The following is a 25,035-nucleotide window of genomic DNA, read 5'->3' on the forward strand; positions in this document are numbered from 1 at the left end:
AAGGAAAGACCCGGATATTATAATTTCCTTAGATGTGGAGAGGAGAAAAGTGTGCAAGTAATTTTATGGGAAGAGAGAAAAAACCGTCGAGAATAAAAAATATATGCGAGAAAAAAAATGCGGCATCGATTGAGTCAACAAATATTTACTATTCGAATCGAAAATCTATCCAGCAAGAGCCACAATAAGAAAAAAAAAACATTGAAATTCTCGTTTCTTAGAATACCAAAGCCTTAAAATTTTTCTTTCAGAATCAAAATATATGATTGACGGAATGGACTAAATCCTGTCGAATCGACAAAATCTAACAAGATGGAATAACAAAAAAGTGAATTCCTGCCTAAAAGAGAAATGTCGCCATCATAAATAACTTCTTCTTTTGTGTTAATAAACTGTATTTTTTTTTCTTTTTTTGAAAAAAATGTAATCATATTGACAAAAGACGTTCACGAAAAGTGATAGATCCATTCGGAAAACTTTTGCTTACACGACAAAGCTGTTAGCTAAGAGTCACACAACCGTCATACTTCATAATAAGATGACAATAAAACCATTTCTTCCGGAAGAAGTGACTAAGAACACACACGAAACTTATTTTTGAAGGATTTAATTTTCTACGCCGGCAAGTTAATTTTCTACTGCAGTTAAATTGGGAGAAATAAAACAATAAACGGGATACGAATAAAATTAATTAAGTTATCTGTGTTGAAATACAGCACAATTATCTTAACTTACGGCCTTAATGTGATAAGATTACTTATCTTATCGGCTTATATTTTTAATATAAAATTCTTGTTTACGCGATAACTCTTGTTTGATGAATAAGAAAACAAACTACATAACATATTTGAATTTTCAAATAAGTAATAAAGAGTTTGAATGGATTTTGAGTGTAATTAAATATTCTTTTCGTAAATATATCACTTTCTCCGTGTATATATAAATTTAAATTAATGTTTTTACAAGCGCAAGTTTGACATTAAACATTAATATTTTACTTTCTTCGAATGAGTGTTTTCGATTTTACTTTCTTTTTTTACTTTCTTAACACTTTTTTAAAAAGCGGTGATGCGAATTAATTTAAGAAACGTCTTAACTGGAAAGGTCACGAAGGAAGTTCAATGCTATTTCCTACTCTGTTCTTTTTTCTAGACTTAAAATAGTTGTTTCTATCAATATAAACTAACTAATCTTTTTTTCCTGTAAGGTAGAAGAAGAGTTAGCTATTTAGAGTAAACGAAAAGGTATTTTATGTTTTATTTATTTTTTTTTTTTACGGAACGAAAAGTATTTTAACTGTTAAACTGTGCCGTACTGTAGAAAACAGCGTAGAGAATGCGTATCGAGAACATTGTTCTCATTGAATTTTAGCTTGAATGAGTCGTTATCTCGACAGTCGAGGTGTCTGTGGGTGTCGCATCTCGCCAAAACTAACTAAATCACCGCGACACTAACTAAGTTATTTTAAGGAATAGAATTTTGGTCGAAGAAATTCGTTCTTTCCAACAGGCAAAGTTAAAATCAAGTAACGAAATAAATTTAAATTATAACTCACATTTTTCGGCATTGCTCATGGCATCCTGGCTCTTATTTTTTCCTTCCGTTTTGCTCATAGACGAACCGGCGCAACCCATGTTTTTTTGTTTGTTTTTTTAAATTTATTTTTGATAGTCTCGACGTTTATTTAAAATCGAAACTGCAAATCTGAAACGACATTTAGAAAAAAAGTTAATTACATTGAAGAGAAGGTAAAAGTAAACCGAGTGAATTGGTAAAATTAGCGACACACCATGGTGAGGAGGGGAAGATGCTCGGATAGGTCAGCTCCGTTAGAGTACGCGCGCTGCTCTGAGACCTGGAGAGAATCTACGATATAATTTGTCGTCGCTGACGTCACGCCGTGATGTAATCTAGCGCTTCGCCCTTTTGGCGCCACGTTTCGAACAATTTTCTGACATTTAACGAGAACCGAATAATGAAAAAACCCAACAAAACTCTAATTGAGGGCCATTTTAACACTTTACGAAAGCCATTACGTTCTTAAAAACTTGTAAAAAAAATAATTTTTACAAAAATGTGTTTGTAGTTCTGATGGACAATATCTAGAAAAAAATTTGGTAATTACACTACCAAATTTTTTTCTAGATATTACACTACCATTAATGTGTTTGTCTTTTTCAATTATTACATATATATATAATATTGCATACTACGAAAATGTCTGAGGTGCGCCGAAACCCTGAGATGGGATTCTTGTTACTGCAGTCAATATCAGTCTGTGGCGGTGATAACCCCACCAGTCACATTATAGACTGTGGCTTCCAGCTTTGAATTTATTGTATATTATATATATAGTGGAGTAGTGTGTATATTACACTATAGAGTTGAGCAAAATTCAATTTATTGTATATATTAATATTAAATAAATTATATTAAGTAAAGTATATTATTCTAGTGAAAAATTACCTAATATAGGTATATCTTATAATCTATATATATAATCGAGACGATTTAATAATGATAATTGTAAAGGTCGCCTTTGGTGGCCTGTGTCAAAGAAACCGCCCGACTGAGGTAATTGCTCCCACCTGGGGTCGGGGCCATAAACGGCCGGAAGGATCAAAGGTGTAGCGTCTCCACTTAAGGGACAATGTGTTGGCCACGTGCCGGCCAGCTTGAGAAAACAAGAATAAATAAAGCACGGACGCAAATGTGAGCTACGTCGGCGGGAGATAGGGCGGACGTCTTGGAAGGCTCTAAGAAGGGGAAGGAAGTGATTGGTCGCAGGAGGCAGTGCCAGAATCCCTTAAATTGGAAGGGTGGCAAAAAAGCGAGGAGAAAGGGCGAGGGACCTGGTACGTGGCGGTCTCTAACAACAGGCAGACCTTTGAGGCGGATAGAGAGAGTGTTCTCCTCTTGGAAAGTCCTCTGGAGAAAGGTTGTTGTAGAGACGGACGGCCACGAGGTTAAGCCATCTCCGAAAGAGTGACTCGTGTTCCCAGGCCAGCTAAGTCGACGTGCTGCATCACAGCTCCGATACTGTAGTGTATGTAATGCTATTACATAGTGTATATCTTTGTAAATATTTGTAAATAAATTGTATATAACTAATCATTGAGTGTGGAGGTGTGACTTTCCGACGGACCTTCTAACGAAACATTTGTAAAGATCACGTGACGAGCAGAAAGGATCTTCACTGGCGCAGTCGACAGGATATTCTTGCAAATCTTCAGGAGATTCTCGCAAGACGACAGGAGAGTACTGAGCCCACATTCGAGATTTGGATACTTACGGAAGGAAGAGTAGCCGGAAATCAAGGCGGAACAGAACTCAACATTGGTAAGTTGTTCTTGATTATTTGTATTCAGAATGCCGGGACGCGGAAGGACTCAAGGGTCAAAAAGGGGTATGCCATGTTCTGAGGATCAGGGAGGTCGGGCTGATCTTAGTCAATCCCAGGAAATGGATACGGAGCCGGAAAAGGAAATTTTGGACCCCGAGGTCGAGGTCACAGACAACCAGAATGAAATAGAGGGACGTGAGTCTGACGAGTTAGAGAAGTTACGCTTGCAAATTAGACTAGCCGAAATAGACTCTAAAAACAAGGAAATTGAAAGGGACGTTAGAAAGAGCGAAAAGGAAATGGAAACGCAGATTAGACTAGCCGAGATAGAAACTAAACACAAAGAGATGGAAATTAGAAAAAGCGAAATAGAGTTAGAGAGAGATCGTCTACGGAGTGAATCTAGGACTAGTAACAACTCTGAGCTGGGAGGTAACTTGGATAGCCTAGCTAGAAAAATCAGATGGGCTTTACCCAAAATGCCAGACAAGGAGGCGGAAGTACCATCGTGGTTTCGGGCCGTAGAGGTAGTGCTACAAACGTACGATGTGCCGGAAGAACTTCAGGGGCAGCTTGTTTTAACGGTGCTATCGGAGAAATGTAAAACGGCGTTGAATAGGCTTACGGCAGACGAGATCAGGGATTACCAAACCTTAAAACAATTCCTACTAGACGAGCTGAGACTGTCTGCCGCTGAGTACCTCAAAGAGTTCACTTCCGCTGAAAAGGGAAGCAAAGAAACGTGGCCCCAATTTGCAGCTAGAATGGAGGATCTGTATCGGTATTATCTGAATAGTAGAGGCGTAGATTCTTTTGGGCAGCTAACAAAATTAGTGGTCTCGGATCACCTTAAGACTAAGTTAGATGCCGACACTAAGCGTTACGTTTTGTTGCAAGAAGGTAAAGGCTGGTTCCCACCGGAAGAGTTAGCCAGATACGCAGATAAGCATGCGGAGGCTGTGGAAAAGGGTGACGTTAGACTTATACCTGAACGCGAAAGGGATAGAACAGTCACTAGAACTGGAGGCATGAGCGCGAACAATGGAGGATCAAGAATGAGATGCTATGTCTGTGACCAAATGGGTCATCTCAGAAGGGATTGTCCTCGGAGAAATATTAAAGAGGAAGGACCAAAGCCTAAAGCAACGCGAGCGGTTAAAATAGACGAAACAGTAGAATCGGACGAGCAGCTAGTAGCTAGGGTAAAGGTGAACAGGGAAACGATCAGCGGAAACGTACCCGTTAGTAGAAACGAAAATCTCCTGCTCACTTGTAAAGGTAATAAATTTTCTGCAATAGTGGACACGGGGGTAGATATGACGGTAATTAGGAAATCTGTAGTGCCTGTTTACGTGTCGCGGGCAGCGAGAAAGGTTAAGTTGATCAGCGCATTTGGGCAGCAGGTATCAGCAGTGTTAGCGACAATACCTGTGAGACTAGAAGGGAGGTCGAATAAAAAGAAAAATGATTACGCTCCAGCCTTGATAACTTGCGCATTAACTGACGAACTTAGCTGCGGTACAGATGCATTACTTTCGGCAGCCGATTATTGCGTTTTGAGGAGAGTCGAACGGACGAAAACGAATAGGCGACGGAAACCAGTCGCGAGGGTTACGGTTGCGAAAGAAAGCGGGGAAAATAGGACGAGCCCCACGACAAATAAAAAGAGCGATGCTAGAAAATATTGTAAGGCGGGTCATAGTCGGCAGGCAAGCGTTCCCCTTCGGCTAGTTGACCGCACGCCTCTTAAGGAACAATCGGTCCCTAGGGCATTGGTAGCGCGGGATAATAAGGCAAAAATCGCGCACAGAAGAGGGAAAAATCGTAATGAGATCGACGTACTATCCAGACGGGAAGTCAGGAGCAATCCGGAACCCCCAGATCGTACAGACAAGGCAGTTTAATTTCGGTATTAAGTCCTTCGGATAGATGTAATCAGTATCTACCAGGCGATTCTGAATGCAATGTGACGGGACAATTTGCCGAAGATGTTATTGACTGTGTAAAATATCTTTTTCTGTAAAATATTAAATACTGTATATTGTTAGTATAGTTTATTATTTGTAGTAACTTGATCCTTGTAATAAGAAAGGAGGAAGTGTAGTGTAACAAAATAATTTGTACGGTAAAGATTGCTGTGTGTCGCGGTAGTATTGTTTATGTCAAACAGGCTTTTGTTGAAGCGCAGTTTGAACCTTGTCGGTGGGAGGTGTAAAGGTCGCCTTTGGTGGCCTGTGTCAAAGAAACCGCCCGACTGAGGTAATTGCTCCCACCTGGGGTCGGGGCCATAAACGGCCGGAAGGATCAAAGGTGGAGCGTCTCCACTTAAGGGACAATGTGTTGGCCACGTGCCGGCCAGCTTGAGAAAACAAGAATAAATAAAGCACGGACGCAAATGTGAGCTACGTCGGCGGGAGATAGGGCGGACGTCTTGGAAGGCTCTAAGAAGGGGAAGGAAGTGATTGGTCGCAGGAGGCAGTGCCAGAATCCCTTAAATTGGAAGGGTGGCAAAAAAAGCGAGGAGAAAGGGCGAGGGACCTGGTACGTGGCGGTCTCTAACAACAGGCAGACCTTTGAGGCGGATAGAGAGAGTGTTCTCCTCTTGGAAAGTCCTCTGGAGAAAGGTTGTTGTAGAGACGGACGGCCACGAGGTTAAGCCATCTCCGGAAGAGTGACTCGTGTTCCCAGGCCAGCTAAGTCGACGTGCTGCATCACAGCTTCGATACTGTAGTGTACGTAATGCTATTACATAGTGTATATCTTTGTAAATATTTGTAAATAAACTGTATATAACTAATCATTGAGTGTGGAGGTGTGACTTTCCGACGGACCTTCTAACGAAACATTTGTAAAGATCACGTGACGAGCAGAAAGGATCTTCACTATAATAATAATGATAATGATAATAATAATAATCAGCGCAAAGCCCAAACGGTTAGGAGTTGAAAGTTGAAATTTGGTACACAGTTAGGGTACGTCACGAGGACGCACACTAAGAAGGGATTTTTCGAAATTCCTCCCCACTGGGGGGACGGGATTAAAGCTTCTATATACATTATCGAGACGTGTCCAAACGGTTAGGAGTTGAAAGTTGAAATTTGGTACACAGTTAGGGTACGTCACGAGGACGCACACTAAGAAGGGATTTTTCGAAATTCCCACCACGGGGGGAGAGGGAGAAGGTTAAGGATTAACCCGAAAAACTCGGCTTCTACTGTACTATTTTAGATGCCTTTTTTGCATTTATGCAGGAAATCTAACATGTTTTTATACCCTTCTAAAAGTTCTTAACGATATTTAGTGTTCCATCGTATATAAACTTGACACGGGGAGCGCCAGCGCATAATTTCGCTTTATTCGAACTCTTCGTCTGAATGTTCGATTTTATGTTTGAATTTATATTTATGAATGATTCTGGAAGATCCGGCTTATTTTTCGAATTTAGTAAACCTGAAGAAGAACCCAGAAAGAGTTACGAAAACATCACTTAGTGGTACTACGCACCGGTTAGTGGTTGCAGTGAGTCTTAATTATCGTTATCCCGGTGTGTAAGCAGATATCTAAAAATTTTCTAATTAGTCTCAGAAGAGGGGAGACCTAATTCTGCACTTGGTGAAAACGGGTAAGATCGGCTATAATCTAATAATACTAATCTTTGTTATCGTTACTTTTTGTCCGAGCAACGCCGGGCTCATCTGCTTGTATATACCGTATATTTCCGCGGATAAGACGACCTTCAGATAAGACGAGGTATAAATTTTCGTAAAAGTTTTATAGTTTTAGCATATATCTGTCCTATAAGACGACCTCCAAACTATCAACGGCCTATGAATTTAGTTTAGATCAGCGATCATCATCTGGATAATAATGCTGTATAGCGTATACGGAATTATGTCCTATTCGTAATTTTTCGAATGAACAAATTTTATTTTCTGCCTTGCTATTGTTGCAAACGTTCGCACTGATTCGGGCATTCGGGTACCTTGACTATTCAGAAAAACGTCGTATGGGTTATTCTATTTTGTGGACATGCCCGACTCTCTACTAGTAAATAATTACGGTTTGTCCGTTTTTTATAATGGTTTTAATTTATACAAATTTCAATCTAATTTTTTTGTATCTGTCCTATAAGACGACCCCGGATTTTCGGAGTCTTTTTTATGATTTAACTATCGTCTTATCCGCGGAAATATACGGTATATTTATACAATAAATTGAATTTGCCCCTCTATATATACTGTCTGTAAACATACTATATCGGCTGTGTATATATGTAGAGCCTATATAGCTGATATACACATGTAGAACCTATATATACAGTACATACTTGTAGAGTACAATACTACAAAAGCTAGTTTGCATATGCATGGAAAAATTGCTTAAGTACTCTGTCTTTATTAATTATTATTTAAACATGTTTTTGTTTATTTGTTGTTTGTTGTGTAATAACAATAATATTGTTTATTTGTTATTTGTTTATGTTTTGTTGTGTATTTATTGTATTTGTGCTTTCTTTATTATTTATACGTTTTGCTCCACATTGTTTACTGTTTTTAGTTTTTGTTTTCGTTTAATTCTAGTTTGAAAAATAAAATTAAAGTTAAAATTGGAAATGGAGAAAGATATGAAAGTATTATTAATTAATTATTTTTAATAAAATATTACAATTATGCTTCCGGTCAATTGACTTTTGTCACAACCTGATATTCTTGAATGTGTCGATTTTAAATTAATTAAACATTAATTAAGCTTTGTTAATTCAGATTAAAGCAATCTTTAAAATAATATGAATTTCTATTCTATCGATTTTTCTATCAAATAGAGTAATCTCGTTAAAATGTTTATAATATTCAAGAATTCGTTCAATGAAAAACCATTAATACAATGGTTTTATAAATTAAAATATACAACTTATTATTTAATAGAGTTTATCATAATTATTTACATCTTGTATCCTATTAGCTTGCAATTGTGCATATCTGACTCCGGAGCCAATATGCTGCTATGGGTACAATGAGTTCACAGGGGCTTTGTACAATATATATATGTAATTATAAAACACACAATATATAATATGTACTGTACATGTATATAAATACATGTAAGAATTTATCTCTAGCGTGTGTTGCTATATATATATATATATATAATTATAATAAAAAAAACTGTATATAGCAACAACACACGCTAGAGACAAATTCTTACATGCCGCTATATGTAGGATACATCGAAAACAATACAAACTGTTGGAAAAATTCTTTCTTCTGTAAATAAGAACAAAAGAAATAAATGTCGAGAAGTGTATTTCTTTTTATCGAACAATTAGTCTGTACTTTTTTTACTTCAAAGAAAATTATCTGAACAATTCTTTTGTTATGTAATTAAAAGAAAGTTAACTGCTTCAATCTATCGTTTATATATATATTAAAATATTTGAGTAGAATTATAAACAAACAAAGACCTATTCAAAAGACAAAATAAGTATCAATTGAATAAGTAATAGTATCATCAATACTAGATGCAGAAGAGCTATATGACCCTCATACACTAGCTCTAGTTTAAACTGTAAAAAAATCCAGCAACGAGTTGCGTAACTTTCCAGGCAAGAAAGTTAAAATCGTGTATGGTGTCGTCTGTTATGAAATATTATTTAATAACTTTTTATATTTTTAACTATTATAAATGGCAAAAAGCTTAATTTTAAGGGTAGAGACGAGTTTTATAAAAAAAAAAAAAATTGTTAATGCTGATAATGAGTTAAACCTTCACGAGCAATTGTTTATTGTGACATCGTAACAATGCCGGGCTGCAATTTTTAATCATATTTTTAATTTATTTAATTAAAAAATATATACTCTCTACTTCAAATTAGTAGTGGTTTCCCCTACCAATTTGAACATCAAACTTTTTATTAGAATAGAATCATGCCGGTTATCTATCTAACTCCTTTCAAGAAAAATTTTTGAATTGGAATAATGTGACTTCCGGTTTGCATCAAAAGTTCTTATATAGTTAATAGAGGCCCCTAAGCTTTTCACATCTGGTCTCGGCTTTTATCTAACTCCGTTTGCGAGATTAAGGAAAGACTGACAGATAGACGACAGTGGAAATTTATAGGTCTACAACAATTTTTTTTTTTTTTCCAAATTGCAGCCCAATTAAGTCCGACCCAACTGCAGTCCTACACACGACCTCTTCTATTTCCCCACTCCCTCGACCTCTAACCACCAAAATTTAATAAAATCAATGCCTCCTATACACAAATCATCCTGCAAAATTTCAAAATTTTCGAGAAAAGGACACAGGCGTTATTAAGATTCAAAATGAGTGAACAAAATCCATACATACAAGCATTCATACATATCCACACACAGAAAAAAACTTTATTTTTTTCATTTCTCGACGTTTCAAAAATGTAAAGTCATTTTTTGAACTTTCTCCTTGCTATACAAGGCCTATATAACAGCCGGGAAAGTAAAATATTATCATTCTAGCTGTAAATCTGTAGCAGAAACTTTCTAAAATAAGCTTCTGTTTTAGTTTGGATGGACCTCATTCATTTACATCCTCACAAAATAAATAACACATAAAGTATTAAATCGAAAAAGTTTTAAGTATTAATTTATCTACGTTATACGTAGCATTTCGCCCTTATTACAAAGTAATGTCAACTGGGAAATGTTTTCTTTTTTTCATTTTATATTTAATGACGGCTTAACTAGAAATAGATCATCATCAGAGGGAAATTTTGCTTATTTATATCAATATAAATGACGTTTGCAATTCACTAATTATTTAAATAATTTCTCTTCTGTTTCATAATTGATAAGAGTTGTCTCGATCGTCTAATAATTAATTATTTGAAATACAATTCGGCTCAAAAGATTTTTAAATATCGTTCACCTCTAAGCCGATTTTTGTTTTAAGATTTATAATTCGTCGATGGAATTAATTTATAGTCGAGTTTTCTTAATTTTGAAGCAGTAAATATTTTAAAATTTATAAATATTTTTAAAAGAAATTTAACAAAAGGGGTTTCGTAAAATGTCAATAAAACAATACGTAAAAATTATTGTAAAATTTTACTCGATAATTATAAACTGTAAAAGTTATTAATTCAAAATGAATTTCTAAATAATAACTTATTTTAAAAATCCAGCAACGAGTTGCTTAACTTTCCCGGGGACATTTGGGGGTGCCATCTGTTATGATATTTTATTTAAAAACTTTTCATATTTTTAACTATTATAAAATGGCAAAAAATTTAATTTTAAGGGTAGGAATGGGTTTTATAAAAAAAAAATTTAAATGCTAATAACCAGTAAAATCGTCATTAAGTCCGACCCTACTCGAAATACGACACACGACCCCCATTATCTCCCCACCCCTCGACTTTTAACCGCTAAAATTTAATTTCTCGCTCCCTAATACACAAACCTCCCTGCAAAATTTCAGAAATTTTCACCAATAAGCACGAGAGTTATTAAGTTTCGAAGTGGGTGAAAAAAATCGTGTCCCCCACACAAGCCATACACAGGAAAAAATCCCGAATTCTTTTGCATTTCTCGACGTTTTAAGGTGTCCTGAGCCAAAAAAATGTAAAAATCTTGGGGGTCATTTTTTGACCGATTGCCATATTTTCCCTGTTTTGTATATCAGAGCCGGAAAGTAAAATGCAAAACGCTAGTAACTGGTAACTGGAAGGATCCTAAATTTCGCGTGTCACATCACCAAATTCTTTAATATAATACAGTAGTTACTTTGAGCAATAGCCTTCAACATACACTATGATTTTTATTCATAATATAATTTATTTTGCAAAGGTTGATCCTCCACATTAGGTATCAAAGTTCCTGTATTCATATTTTACACATTCTGTATATTGTCGTCTACGGGTAATATTAATTTACATCAATGTTTTTGGTGTCCACATAAGAGAATGGCTCAATTCCTAACCAGAATTTTGAATTATCATAAATTTCTTGCGTCTTTTTACAGAAACTTTTAAAAATCTCTTTGAAATGGTACTAATTAGATGCACGGTATAGGTTTTACAGGATATGGCGATAGCTGATGTTCCAAACAGGATCAAGCAACAACGTGTCATTAATTGTCATTGTGTCATGTGTGCCGGTTGGTTATTGGATACTGAATATTAGTTGTCCCCAGTGGTGATATTCGAAATAGTTAACAAAGGGTTCGCTAGCAGAAAATTTTTCCCTGACAATCACCGACAAACGAAATGGAAGTTTTGGCTAGAAATAAATACAATACCTTTTCTTGCGATATATCTAATAATCAGTGGCGTATTTGGAACGTAAGGGGCCCTGGGCGAAGACCAGGTAACAATAGTATATTAGTGCTGTCGACCTTTTTTTTTAGGCAGAGAAATTTTTCACTCCGAATGGCACTGCTGATAATAGACAGATGTCATCATCTCCCGAAATACAATATCCTTTTTATTTCGCTGTCCATAGCCCGACACGTGTTCCGCAGCCATCTTGTATTTTCTCGCGTGCGTGGAATTCTGGGATCTCTCTTATGACTGGATCTAGTTTCAAGAACTCTCTTGAATCGATCGCGATTAAACCTCGTTTCGGTCGAGATTGAAACGGTCGAGAGAGATCGCACCAAGACATAGTCCCCGACCTTGCTCACAATCTAGATTGAAATGCTCGGTGCGGACGGGGTGTAAGGCTCTAGTTTAGTAGTATTACAGAATATAATACGTATATTTTAATATATTTAAAAAAAAAAAAAAACATTGAGAAATGTTCCGTGTGTTTAACAAGGTTCGGAAAACTGAAAATTTTAACAACGGGTTCGGCCGAACCTGTGCGAACCGGCTGAATATCACCGCTGGTTGTCCCGTTACTTTATTAACTTAATTAACTGGCTCTCAGGTATTCGTGATATTAATAATGTATCATTAATTCCTTGAAAATTCCTGATCCATCATATATTAATACTGTAGACTAAACTAAAATTGAAATGACAGATGGTGAGGAAGATAATCAAAGAACGAATCCTTTCAATAAAATTATAATTTTTGAAGCTGAGTGTTAGTGAAGCTTCTTCTATGAGGCTTACAAAATTGTGTTCGTTCTCAAAATCGGTTTGATAGATTTTGATTAAACTTTGCCGTTTTCCATTAATTACAATGCAGAATCCAAAACTGCAATAAAAAATAGGGATCTGTGACTTCGTTTTCGAAATATAAGGTCGTTTCACCAGTGCGCACGACAAGGCGATATCGCACGAATCGCAACAGTCGCTAGCAAGTCTTGTATGGAAGTATAGAATCGAGTTCGTTCTCAAAATTTCATGAATCGATTTTGATAAAACTTTGTTATTTTCCATTAACTGAGATGAGGAATCCAGAAATGCAATGTGGTCCATTTAAATGTAAAAAATCCAGCAACGAATCGCTTAAATTTCCAGGCAGCATTTAAAATTCTAGTGGCGCTCTATTACAATATTTCATTTTAAAAAACTGTTTACACATTTAAATATTATAAAATGGCTAAAAGCTTAATTTTGAGGGTAAAGATGGGTTTTATAAAACAATTCTAAATGCTAATAACGAGTAAAATCGTCATTAAGTTCGACCCTACACGAGATATGACACATGACCACCCTTTATCTTCCCACCCGTCGACCTTAAACCATCAAAATTTAATAGCATGAATCTTTCTAATACACAAACCCTCCTGAAAAATTTCAGAAATTTTCGAAAGCACAGGAATTATTAAGCTTCAAAGAGGGTGAACAAATCATGCCTCCCACAAACACTAACATCCACAAAAATACAGGGGGGAAACCTCTAATTTTTGCATTTCTCGACGTTTCAAGGTGCCCTGAGTCAAAAATAAAAAATCTGGGAGGTCATTTTTTGACCGATCGCCTCTTACTTTTCCTCTTTTACTTTCCTCTGTTAAACATAACAGAGCCAGGAAAGTAAAAATAGGAGTAGGCTGCATGACTTCGTTTTTGATATACAAAGGAATTATAGTGACGGAAGGTGACGAGTGCACTTACAGAATTTAGGTCTAGGGGTCAAAAATAAAAACGGTATTACTTGCACCTAACGGAAAATAGGCACGAAAAACGAAAAAAAAAAAAAAACACACAAGAACAAAGCAATCGCCATTAATTGCTTTGTTCTTGGATCGTCTCTCCGTACCTGTGGCCTACAGGTACGAGAATAGTCTCTTTTGTGGCGGCAAGTGCAAAGTTCATCCGTCCGCGTTCGTACCGTACAAGGATCGCCTCTTCTGTGCCTAACAGGTGCAGGAGTCGCTTCTTCCCTTCCGGCCCCGCTTCAATTACAGTATATCGCGTTACGACAAAGTTGCACGATATCCTAGTTAATACCATCGCTTAAATAATAAATCATATAAATTTAGCTACTGAAAACATTCACTACATAATTTTGAAATTTTTATATGCTCGGTATGTTTTCGCTTCGGATATCTACAAAAAAAAAATTGGACTTTAAAAAAATAATTATTATGGAGGAGTAAAGTAAATAAAATAAAATGATAAATTTTTCGAAATAAAATTTTCTAAATCCTCTCGACGGATGTTAAAAAAAAATATTCTTTTGTTTTCGTTTTTAAGAACTAAATAATTGAATTTTCTACTAAAGAATAATCTAATAATCGCCACTAAGTCGTAATTTTCTTTCTCTTTTCTATACCAATATGCGAGCGAATCTTTCTTCAAAAAATTATAATCTCAAGAATTATTAAAGAAGGGAAACTTCCGATAAAAAGCACTTTGAGTGTAGGCCATCCAAGGACAAATTTAAGAAAAATGCATTAAAGAATATTGTATTTTAAATAAAGATTAACCATGTATATAGTTGTTTACCCGGCTTAAATACTAGTTACTGAAAGAAATGAAAACAGTTGTACCTTAGTTTATATAATCACTTTTATTCACCAATCAATCTTTCTACTAATTAGAATTTGATTGATTAGATAACGTATTGTAGTCTGATCAACTTAAAAACCACTGTTAAAGTATTGAAGAATGCATTAGAAGATGCTTTCCTCCTAATTTGTTTAGAAATCATTTACGTCTATGACGTCTTTCTGACTTTGACAACTCTAATTCAATTACACGCTTGTTTTAAATCTATTAAATATACGGAATATATGATTAATAAAGGCATTTACTAATAGGATATTTTCTTGTACAATAAATAAACTTAAAATGCCATTTACTAAATAGTACACAACGAACAACTACACATAACGAATCTTAATGAGATAAATAAATTAATATGTTTAGACGATGGCTCATATATTAATAATTAATTATTCTAATTATAACACTCAAACATAATGCATCTTTATGTAAAAAGCTGGGCGCTAATTTGCGTAATTATATAATGGCGATATAATTCTAATGAATTTTAATATATTTAATGTATTTTAATGTAGTTCATTATTAAATTAATACTGAATGACTACGTAGATAAATTAGAGGAATAATTTATATAATTATTTATTTCTATATATATGCATTAATAAATTATAAATTATTCAAATTATATCGCTCATGTATAGGCCTATAACGATTTTTTTCGACATAGAAAAACAAATCACAGATAAAAATAACAATAAAATAGTACTATTCTGGTTTATTTAACACATTACATATGTATAATGTGTTAAATAAACCATTGATTCATCCTATATATATATATATGTTTGTGTGTGTGTGTGTGTGTCTGCAGAGTGACTCAAAAGTCAGTTAACAAAGATATATTTTTTTTCTTAAATATTATTTTTAAAACGTTTAAAACCTGTTTGGAAAAACAATAATCTTAAATTATATCTTGTTTGACGTTTGATCTACCCGTATATACAATTTAAAGAAATTAGAACTAATAACGATACAGTGCTTCTAGTCCTTTCTACTACAAGTGTTATACCATATACACTATGCATCTATCTATTAATACTTTAAATCTTAATAAAAAAATTTACATCATGGTATAGAAAGCAGTGATATTAAATGCTACTGTAGTTACATATCATGTAACTACAGTACTACATATCATGTAGTACCTATCTATGCTTAAAAAATTCTTGACTAAGAATTTTTAAAGCATAGATAGGTACCGTTCATTATGATAATTTAAAGTAAATACGAAGCAGTAGCTATGCTTTAAATTTAGTTCAATTATTGTATTTGAATAGCTACTATAACAATAAAATTGCCTTTCAGATTAATTATAAAATTGCAAAAATAAATAAAATACAAAAAGCAGAATTCTAAAAAACGTTTTCTGAATAAATAATTAAAAAAACAAAAAGAATCATTTTTCATTAAAAGAAAAAAACTAACTGGACCTCGAAGTAAAAAAACTGTTTAAATTATATTAATGGAAATATTGAAATTAAAAACCAAGAAATTAATTAGAAATTTTTCTTTGAAGAAAACAATCATTTGAAGTTTTCGATAAGAAAAACAGAATTATTACGAAAATAAACGTTTGGGAAAATATTTTAAAAAGAGATTCTAAATTACCGATAGCCGTACAACGTTTCCTTAATCAATAAGTTAATTATAAGAAATTATTAGAAAAATACATGCCATCATTTGTTTAAAAAAGACAAATGATTACGTGAGTGCTTTATAAAGAGATGATGATTATTGTTCTTTTGGAAGACAGTTTAGAAAATATCTTGGAATAATGATGGGAATAGAAATGCTGTGTAATTAAAGCAACCCTATTCAATTATTCAATAGTGTCTAGAAAGAAATTCAGCAGTCCAAATGAAAAAAGTTTCGTATGGCGACATTTCCGTAAAAATTAATACCAAAATTCACCACTGCAGCACTTTTGGCGCCTTCGATCTTAGTCTTTGTGATTTTTGATTGTAAGGACACCTAAAAAGTATGGTTTATCAAGAACATGCTGCAAATTTGATAGCCTTCAAAGACTGTATCACACTGTATGTGAAAAGTATCACAGAGGATCAATTACGGTCGGCCGTTGAACATACTTCCTCGCCTTTAGGTTTCATATTTGTACCTTCAGAATGAGGACCACATTCTTAAGATCTCTGAAGCATTAGTTTTTTGTATAAATTCAAATTTTTTCTTGTTTGCAGTGTCAAAAGTGTCTTAATGATGAGTTCAATATTAATTTTTTTTTTATGGAAATGTCCGGAAAATCACTGTATCGGATTTGGTGGCATTTGGACTTTCAAATATCTCTTTAATTACAGTTATTATAATTACGATCACTCCGTACTATATCTTAAAATTTTCATTCGTTATTGTGGAAATGCAATTATACTTTAAATTTGTGATGAACAACCCGCAGCCAGTGAGGTCCTATCATGTGGTCTCGGGGCTTTGGCAACGTAGTTTTATTTTCCTAAATTAAACTGATATTCTTGACGAAAAATATAATTTATCCTCATTTTTCACTGGTCAACAACTTAACCAATGAAAAGATAAGAATAAGCTATATATTACTAGTTTGTATGTCATTACATATATTATTTTAGTACCTAGTATACTGGCGGTTGTGGAATATGTTGATATTCAGCAAACTGAAAAGCTGCAACATCGTAAGAGAAAAATGCATGCGGCCAGCCGGAAGAATAGTTCACTTATGGCACGCATTCAGATAAGGTTATTCATCACTGCTTGAAATTTGTTTATTAATACGGAAAATTGTATTAAAATGTAGATGAAAACTAAAAAAACATGTCTTTTATGTTTTCCTTAACAAAAATTATAGTTCTTAATGTAATGATAGATCGGCAAAGTATTGGGAAACACACTAGCCAGAAATATAAATACCGTAATACTATCAGATGATAGATAGTCGCTATACACAGTATATAATAAACAAGGAAATAAAATTTTAAATATTATGACTAAATACTACATATGAAGTATATTATTCTTTTAAATTTGTTGGGAGGTTATTAGAAAAACATTAATTTTAAAATCCTTTCAGGCAATTTCTAAGAAAAACTTGAGAAACATTGTGAAGATGATGATAGATTTTATAAATACTGTATAAGATTTTCAAAAATATAGTCGATTTAATTATACGAGATAGAATACAAACAAATATGGTGCTACTAATTTTATGTATTCCTAAGAGAGAAAATTAAACAATTCTTTTGAGTGTAGGTAACGTGTATTACATTAAGTATGAAAGATATATTTAGTCTACAGATGCAGTTATAATTTGTCAACGACGATTAATTAAGAATATATTATATAATAGAATTATGAATAATTTCACATATTCGATAACTCCAACTCAATACTTCTTAAATCAATTTCCATTAAGCTCTTTTACGACTATAAGGGAATAAAACTCCTGTATTTTCAGATATTTTGAGTTAAAATATCGTAAATGTCAGTGAATATTTCAGAATATTTTACCAACTATTTAATCAAACGATTGTTGAGGCAGAACTTAATTGGAACAATTCTGTCAATGACAGAAAAATTCATTTTCTCTAATTAGCTTATTGTTTTATAATATACTAGCGGGTGGGCCCGGCGTTGCTCGAGCAAAATTAACGATAGTGAAGATTAAAATTATTACATTATAGTCAACCTTACCCGCTTTCATAGAATGCAAGAATTCGGATCCCCTGTTTCCAGACTAATTAGAGAATTTTTAGATGGGTCGAAAAATATGTTCGATTTCGATTAAGATTATTACATTATAGTCACAAAAAAAAGAGTAATTTCATCAACGAACTAAGTTTTTCTAAAGAAAGGTCGAATTTGAAAATCGAATGTTCTAATATTGTCCGATTTTCACGACGTGTTCTGATTATATCCTTCGATTTTTATCGAATGTTCTAAAGAAGAAAGGTCGAGAAAAACCGAACTAATCTGTTTAAATTTGAAAATCGAATATGTTCCAACATATTACTCTTTTTCTTTTTTTTTTTTTTTTTCCAGCGCCCGTAAATCTTGCACGTCGCTTTCTCTTGTTCTCCATTGTTACTTAACACTTTGGAACTTATATCTGGTACCCTAACTGTGCACCAAATTTCAACTTTCAACTCCTAACCGTTTTAGCGAATATTAAGATTATTACGTTATAGTCAACCTTACCCGTTTTCACAGAATGCAAGAATTGGGTCCTCCCTGTTTCCAGACTAATTACAGAATTTTTAGATAGGTCTAAAAATATGTTCGATTTCGAAAAAAACTGCATCTGCGTCTTGCACTTCGCTTTCTCTTAACACCTCCACTGTTACGTAACACTTCCATTGTTGATGGAAGTGTTAAGCCTTAATCCTGTCCCTCTCCCCCGTGGGGAGGAATTTCGAAAAATCCCTTCTTAGTGTGCGTTCTTGTGACGTACCCTAACTGTGTACCAAATTTCAACTTTCAACTCCTAACCGTTTGGGCTCTGCGCTGATTATTATTATTATTATTATCAACTCGTCTCGATTATATATACAGATACAAATTGAAGTGTAGATAACAGAGAAATTTTAATGGTGTTTCACAGGAGATTTATTTTCTTTTACAAGACACATTAGTCACTAAAGACCTCAATAGAAATTGATTCAAGAAGTATTCAGTTGAAGTTATGGAATATGCGAAATGATTCATAATTCTATTATATATTCTTAATCTAATCATCGTTGACAAATTATAACTGCGTCTGTAGACTAAATATATCTTTCACACTTAATGTAATATACGTTACCTACACTCAAAAGAATTTTTTAATTTTCTCTCTTAGGAATACATAAAATTAGTAGCACCATATTTGTTTGTATTCTATCTTGCATGTACAGTATAATTAAATCGATTATATTTTTGAAAATCTTATACAGTGTTTATAAAACCTATCATCATCTTCACAACGTTTCTAAAGTTTTCTAATAAATTGCCTCAAAGGATTTTAAAATTAATGTTTTTCTAATAAATTGCCAACAAATTTTAAAAAATAATACGCTTCATATGTAGTATTTAGTCATAATATTTAAAATTTTATTTCCTTGTTTATTATATACTGTATATAGCGATTATCTATTATCTGATGCTATTACAGTACGAAATCAATTTCTTTAGTGCTATAATTTTATAGAGTGATTTAAAAGTCTTGATAGAAGCACAGACCATCCGAAGGAACATAATTAATATACGTCTGTGCACACATCAAACAAGTTCGCCAAGAAGAGGAAACTGAGAAATAAGCCAGAGAAAACTGTATTCATCATGAGGTTGAGGAAAAAATTCAAATGTGCATTCAGTTATATAGCACTCGTTTATATTATATTCTATGATAATAAGTTAGTGCATGATTAGGCTAACCTTTTGCCTATATGTGAGACTTTTGAAACAGCCTATAGGCAGTTTATCAGTGAATTTACACATAGTGTATCAGTAAATTGATTATTCTAACGGTTGTCTTACCAATTTTTGAATACAGTGATACCTCAGTTTTCGTCGATAATACGTCCGAAAACAATCGGCGAAATTCGAAACCGACGAAAACCGAGGCAATTATTTCCATACGAATCAATGTAAATCCAATTAATTCGTTCTACACACTTCAAAATACATACCAAAAACATATTTTATAAAAATAAATATAGTGTTTATATTAATTTCTTATTGTTTTTAGTATTAAAATGAATATAAAAGACTAATGTAAAGTATAAATGAACATTTAACATGGCATTTCCCATGATAAAGCTAAAAGGAAAGCAATGGAATTGGGCGTATTCAAAATCTCAGCACCAATCCAGTGAGATGCTGCTGGAAGTGACACAACGGCTGGAGTTTTCTAGAGAACACAAACGCTGGCTGCCGGGAATTTCGGGAGAGAAAAACAATAAAAATGGCGAATGATAATGACTTCCACGTTAAGTTTAAAAATAAATTTAACGTATTTAATGAGAACAGCTTAATGAAAAATGAATACTGCATTTCGAAAAGAGAAATAGGGATAAAAATTTTTTAAATTTCCCTAGGAGTTCAAACAATTAAATCAATTATAAGGTTATGCTTTAATAAGTAAAAAAATTATGTGATGTCTTACGTAAATATATCAGTATAATAAAATATTCTCTTAATGTACTAACTGAATATTAATTTATTCAAGGTTTATTTATCAACAAATAAACTAAATTCAAAATTGTCAACGAAAATAGAGCTTTTACGAGCCTTATGGTGGCTGCCATCTTGTTTGCTGGTGTATCGAGTACAGAAAAAGACGCTTGCAGTTTGCTGGAAGCTCGCTTGCAGTAACTGGAAGTTATCTGAGATTTTTAACATTTCATATCAGAGATGCTGAGAGGTGCTGGCTGCACGCTGAGATTTTGAATACGCCCATTGTTTGGCTAGATGTGCGGGGTAATGCTCACATAACGACAGACAACGCCACACTGACATGAAAACGCGTGGTTTCGCAAAATTTACAGCGAGGATAAGTGGAAACGTCGACGAAATCCGACGCAACCGACGAGAGCCGAGACAAATTTTTTGCCAAAAAAAATCGACGAAAACCGAAACTGACGATAACCGAAGTAAATGAAAACCGAGGTATTACTGTATATTGAAATTACATGATAGAATAGAGGCTTTGTATGACATTTTTAAAACATACTCTATATATAAAAAAAACATATTTTTTAATGAATTCATTTGATCTATTTCATATGTTTCCATATTTCTACGATAATATGATGAGAAAACGTTAGACAACTACTAACTTCGACAAGAAATTAAATTGAAGAAAACGCAGTTAAAACTGTTTTTATATTTAACGAGTAAGAAAAAATTGATTTTAATATTGCATTAAAGATGTTTCACACTTTTCCAAGAATACTAAACACACGAATAGAAAAAATAGAAATATGAATAAATTGAATGTTTGAAAATTAGAACTGAAGAATAAACTACGAAATGAATTTAAATTTGTTATTATTTAAATTCAACTTTTCTACGTATGTATTGTATAAAAACAAGATAAGACTAATTTTTCACATTCAAAAATCCGAAGCAAATGAGATCTGGCAAAAAAATAAAAATTAAATTACAATGCTAAAAATTAGAAATATGCTAATACAGAGAAATGCAGCGAATATTTACGGTTTAAATCTTTTTCTAAATATAAATCTCAGTAATATCTTTCAGAAAAGTAAGAATATTTTTGTCTGCAATCAGAGCATATCAATTGAAATAAAGTATACTTCATTCTCTTATTATATACATTAATAACAAGCTGCTTCTTAGAAAAACCAGCACAAACTTTTAATACGAAAAAAATTATATTCAGTATAAATAATATTTCTGAAAAATCACAGCTTAGAAAGGTGTAAATATGCTTGTATTTTGATACCTTCAGAGAAAAGACTACGTTCATCTGCTAAGTCAGGGATGGGAAACCTTTTTCTATGTAAGGGCCGCATTTCAAAACTTTTGAACTGACGCGGGCCGCACACAAGAGAAAAGAGGGGAGAAATGTCGGTAAATCACAATTCTTTACTCTTATATAATTATAAATTAGCATAGGTATACTTAATATAGCTTCTGGCACTGATCTAAACGTAATATACCGGAAATATTTGGTTAAATATTCGTCACTGCTAGTTTTAAATTAGTTTCGATGTGTCTGTTACCGGTTTCTTGTTTTAATTTTCACTAAATTCATTGCGAAAAAACTATTCACAAATATAAGTTGTAGAAAATAACGTTTGAATTTTTGTCGAATATCTCGTTAAGCAGGGAAATTGATATATTTATTCATATTTTATGCCACGCGGGCCGTAAAAAATATTACTGCGAGCCGCATGCGGCCCGAGGGCCGGGGTTGCCCATCCCTGTGCTAAGTCATCTATTAATATCTGATTTGTCTGACAGAAATGTCTCGGGTAGAAGTATACAATACTTTCGGTAATAACAAAATAAGAAAACTAAAGACAAAACAACAGAAATTTATCTATTGTCTAATATCAAGCTTTGACATTTTACAATAAAGACTTTCTACGTTCCTTTTTACATGTTTATAAATTTGCTTAACCTACAGTATCATATCGTAAAACTCCAGAATGAGGACACCCCCAACCAAATGCCTAAAGTTAAGCTTGAAGTCCTTAAAAATTTCTACTACAAAATAATATACTGTGATGACGGATGAACCTTTACTCCTGGAATCCTCGCGACTTAATAAATTATATTAAGCTGTTTTGTTTTAAAATGTGTTTTGGAGCATTAAAAAAATGCCTAGTAGGTCATCCGCATTTTTAATCACGGTTAAGCCTAGGCTATTTTAAATTTTCCTAAAATTTAATGTTTTTAACAACTTACTATTGTGTTTCGAGTAAGTAATTGCTTCAGAGAATCTAGATGGATAAATTGTAAATTATCAAAAAAATAAGGTTACACGTGGTCTACATATAACATAAAAGCTAAGATGGCTGCTTTTATGTTATATGAAGATTGAAATCAAAACCAGAATTGAAACCGAAAACACGAAGCGATACTAGAAATGTAATTTGGAAAGGGGAAAAGCAATTTCCGATGTAATTGGTCGGGTAGCCAACGCCTGAATATTAAAATTTACGCCACGCTGTTACCAAGAAAGAAAATATTCCATTTTTATGTGAAGTAACGCCAGAGTGAAGAAAAAAGTCCACTGACGGGAAAGGAGGGGAAAACAGAGAATTTACAAAAAATGTATAGACAGTAATTTTTACTCCCCAAATGAAGATGTGTCCGCATAAATGACGACGTGTTAACCTTATTTTAATCAAAATTTATTATCATAAAACGTATTGAAAATGTTTCTAGTCATCTTTAATAGAGAATCAAACTAGAATGCTCTTAGAACGTTAGAATTCCAGACTGGTATGCATCATTTTTATAATATACATTACCCCAAGAGTTACAAGATATTTTTCATTCATAGAAAACATTTTTCAGGAAACGTTGATATTTGGATATACAGTAATGTATGTTCAAAGCAGCTACAATTGAAAATGGTTGAATTCAAAACAACCGGACTACTTTTGTTTCCAGAAATTAGTTATTTTTTTACTATAAAAGACATAGCATGAGAAACAATCTCATCAAAAAATTCGTCTGTTTGTTTACTATAATACATTCCTTCTAACTTCTTTATCGAATATATCAAATGTAAATGCTCGAAATTCAATCTGTCCGTAATGGAAATTGTTTTTATACTAGAAGCAGAACGTTAAATGAAATCTATATTTTACATCCCGGATCATTTCAATAACAAAAGAAAAAAGAGAAAATATTGATTGAAATCAGCCTAATAGCTCAAAATAGCTTTCTCACGTTGAAGTAATCGATCAATAAATGAAAAATAGTCAGAGTTTGAATATTATTATAAACTATCAACTGCTGCTGCTGCTGCTGCTGCTAATGATGATGACAGTATTTACACAAAATGCACCGAAAATTGGCTTTTATATGTTATTAATCATGATAAAACAAGGCGTTTAATCATTTTGACTACATAAATCATAAATATAATTTGCTCTGCAATAATAGTAGAGTTAAAAGAAAGAAAAATAAGTAGAAAAATATTTATTGTATTTGTTTGTTTACTAAGTTACGGCAACGCAACACTTGGGCGATCTGCTAGGGGGAATGCCTTCCTTTTTAAGGGTAATTGGCCCCTATTCAGGCGTTACATACGTGGAGAAAACCTGGAAAACTTCACGTGGCCAGCCCGTCCTGGCTCACGATCGAACCTAGTGTTCAGGAAACTGAATCGCTTGGCCACTGACGGGCCAATATTTATTGTGAAATCGTCACAATGCTCTCCACCTCAAATTAGTAGTGTTTTGCCACTGTACGTCATACTTTTCCTGTTAGCAATAGTTGTATCGATCATCTGTCAGGTAAAAATTTTGAATCGAAGCAACAGGACTTCCGTTTCAAACCGGACGTTTGTATACAGTTAATCGGGGCTTCAAGTCCCTAAGCTATCATATCTGGTCTCGTCTTTAATCTAACTGACTCCATTCTCGAGATTAAGGAAAGACAGACATATAGGACGACAGTGGGAATTTATAGGTCTACAATTTTTTCAAATTGCAGTTCAATGAATAAATATTGAATGTAAGTTTGAACAAAATAATTAAAAATTTCAGAAAGTAAATATTTGTTTTTCTCTTGTCAAAGTGATAACAACAACAAATAAAATAATAAGACAATTATATGCATTATATATTTGTCTTGTTTGTTGTCTTATAAACTATATTAAAATTCTATTAAAATGTTTGTAGACAGATAGACAATAGAACATTCTTTTACAGATTCGCTTACAGCTCTTCTAACTTATTGTGTCGGTAAACCGGGGTTGTTTTGTAAAACTTTTCATGTTTTTTTTAATACCAGGGTTTCAACTGTCGCAAGTTTTTTCGCTAAAATGCTTCAAGAATTTAGATTTAGATTAAAAACTTCCTTGGCACATTTCGCTAAAAATCTAACGTTTTCCAAGTGGTTAACTAGTTAACATTGTCTATTAATTTCCTGTTTTTACATGAAATAATAAACACGGGATTCTGTTTCTATTGCTATTCACGTTTTGTTCCGTTTTGTTTGAATCTTAATAAATAAAATTATTGATTTTATTTATTAAAATTTTATTTTAAAATTTTATTGCATTATTATATTAACTGTATAGTATTATACAACTTTCG

The 25,035-nt window shown here is 33.4% G+C and overlaps 1 protein-coding gene across 5 annotated transcripts in view; it reads right to left on the reverse strand.

Moving 5' to 3' along the window:
- Positions 1-25,035, reverse strand: part of LOC136982259 (serine/threonine-protein phosphatase with EF-hands pef-1-like) — a 101,142-nt gene that overhangs the window by 41,604 nt on the left and 34,503 nt on the right. For 4 of the 5 annotated variants that reach the window (XM_067278730.1, XM_067278731.1, XM_067278729.1 and 1 more), the window contains exon 2: positions 1,556-1,704. In XM_067278730.1, the coding sequence (XP_067134831.1) occupies positions 1,556-1,634 (79 nt within the window). In that variant the 5' untranslated portion in view covers positions 1,635-1,704. Of the gene's footprint in view, positions 1-1,555; positions 1,705-1,789; positions 1,978-25,035 lie in introns of those variants that run through there. The other variant, XM_067278727.1, reaches the window with a different exon arrangement.

The sequence above is a fragment of the Centruroides vittatus genome, unplaced genomic scaffold (assembly GCF_030686945.1).
Source record: "Centruroides vittatus isolate TY-2023 unplaced genomic scaffold, ASM3068694v2 contig_817, whole genome shotgun sequence".
Classification (NCBI taxonomy): domain Eukaryota; kingdom Metazoa; phylum Arthropoda; class Arachnida; order Scorpiones; family Buthidae; genus Centruroides; species Centruroides vittatus.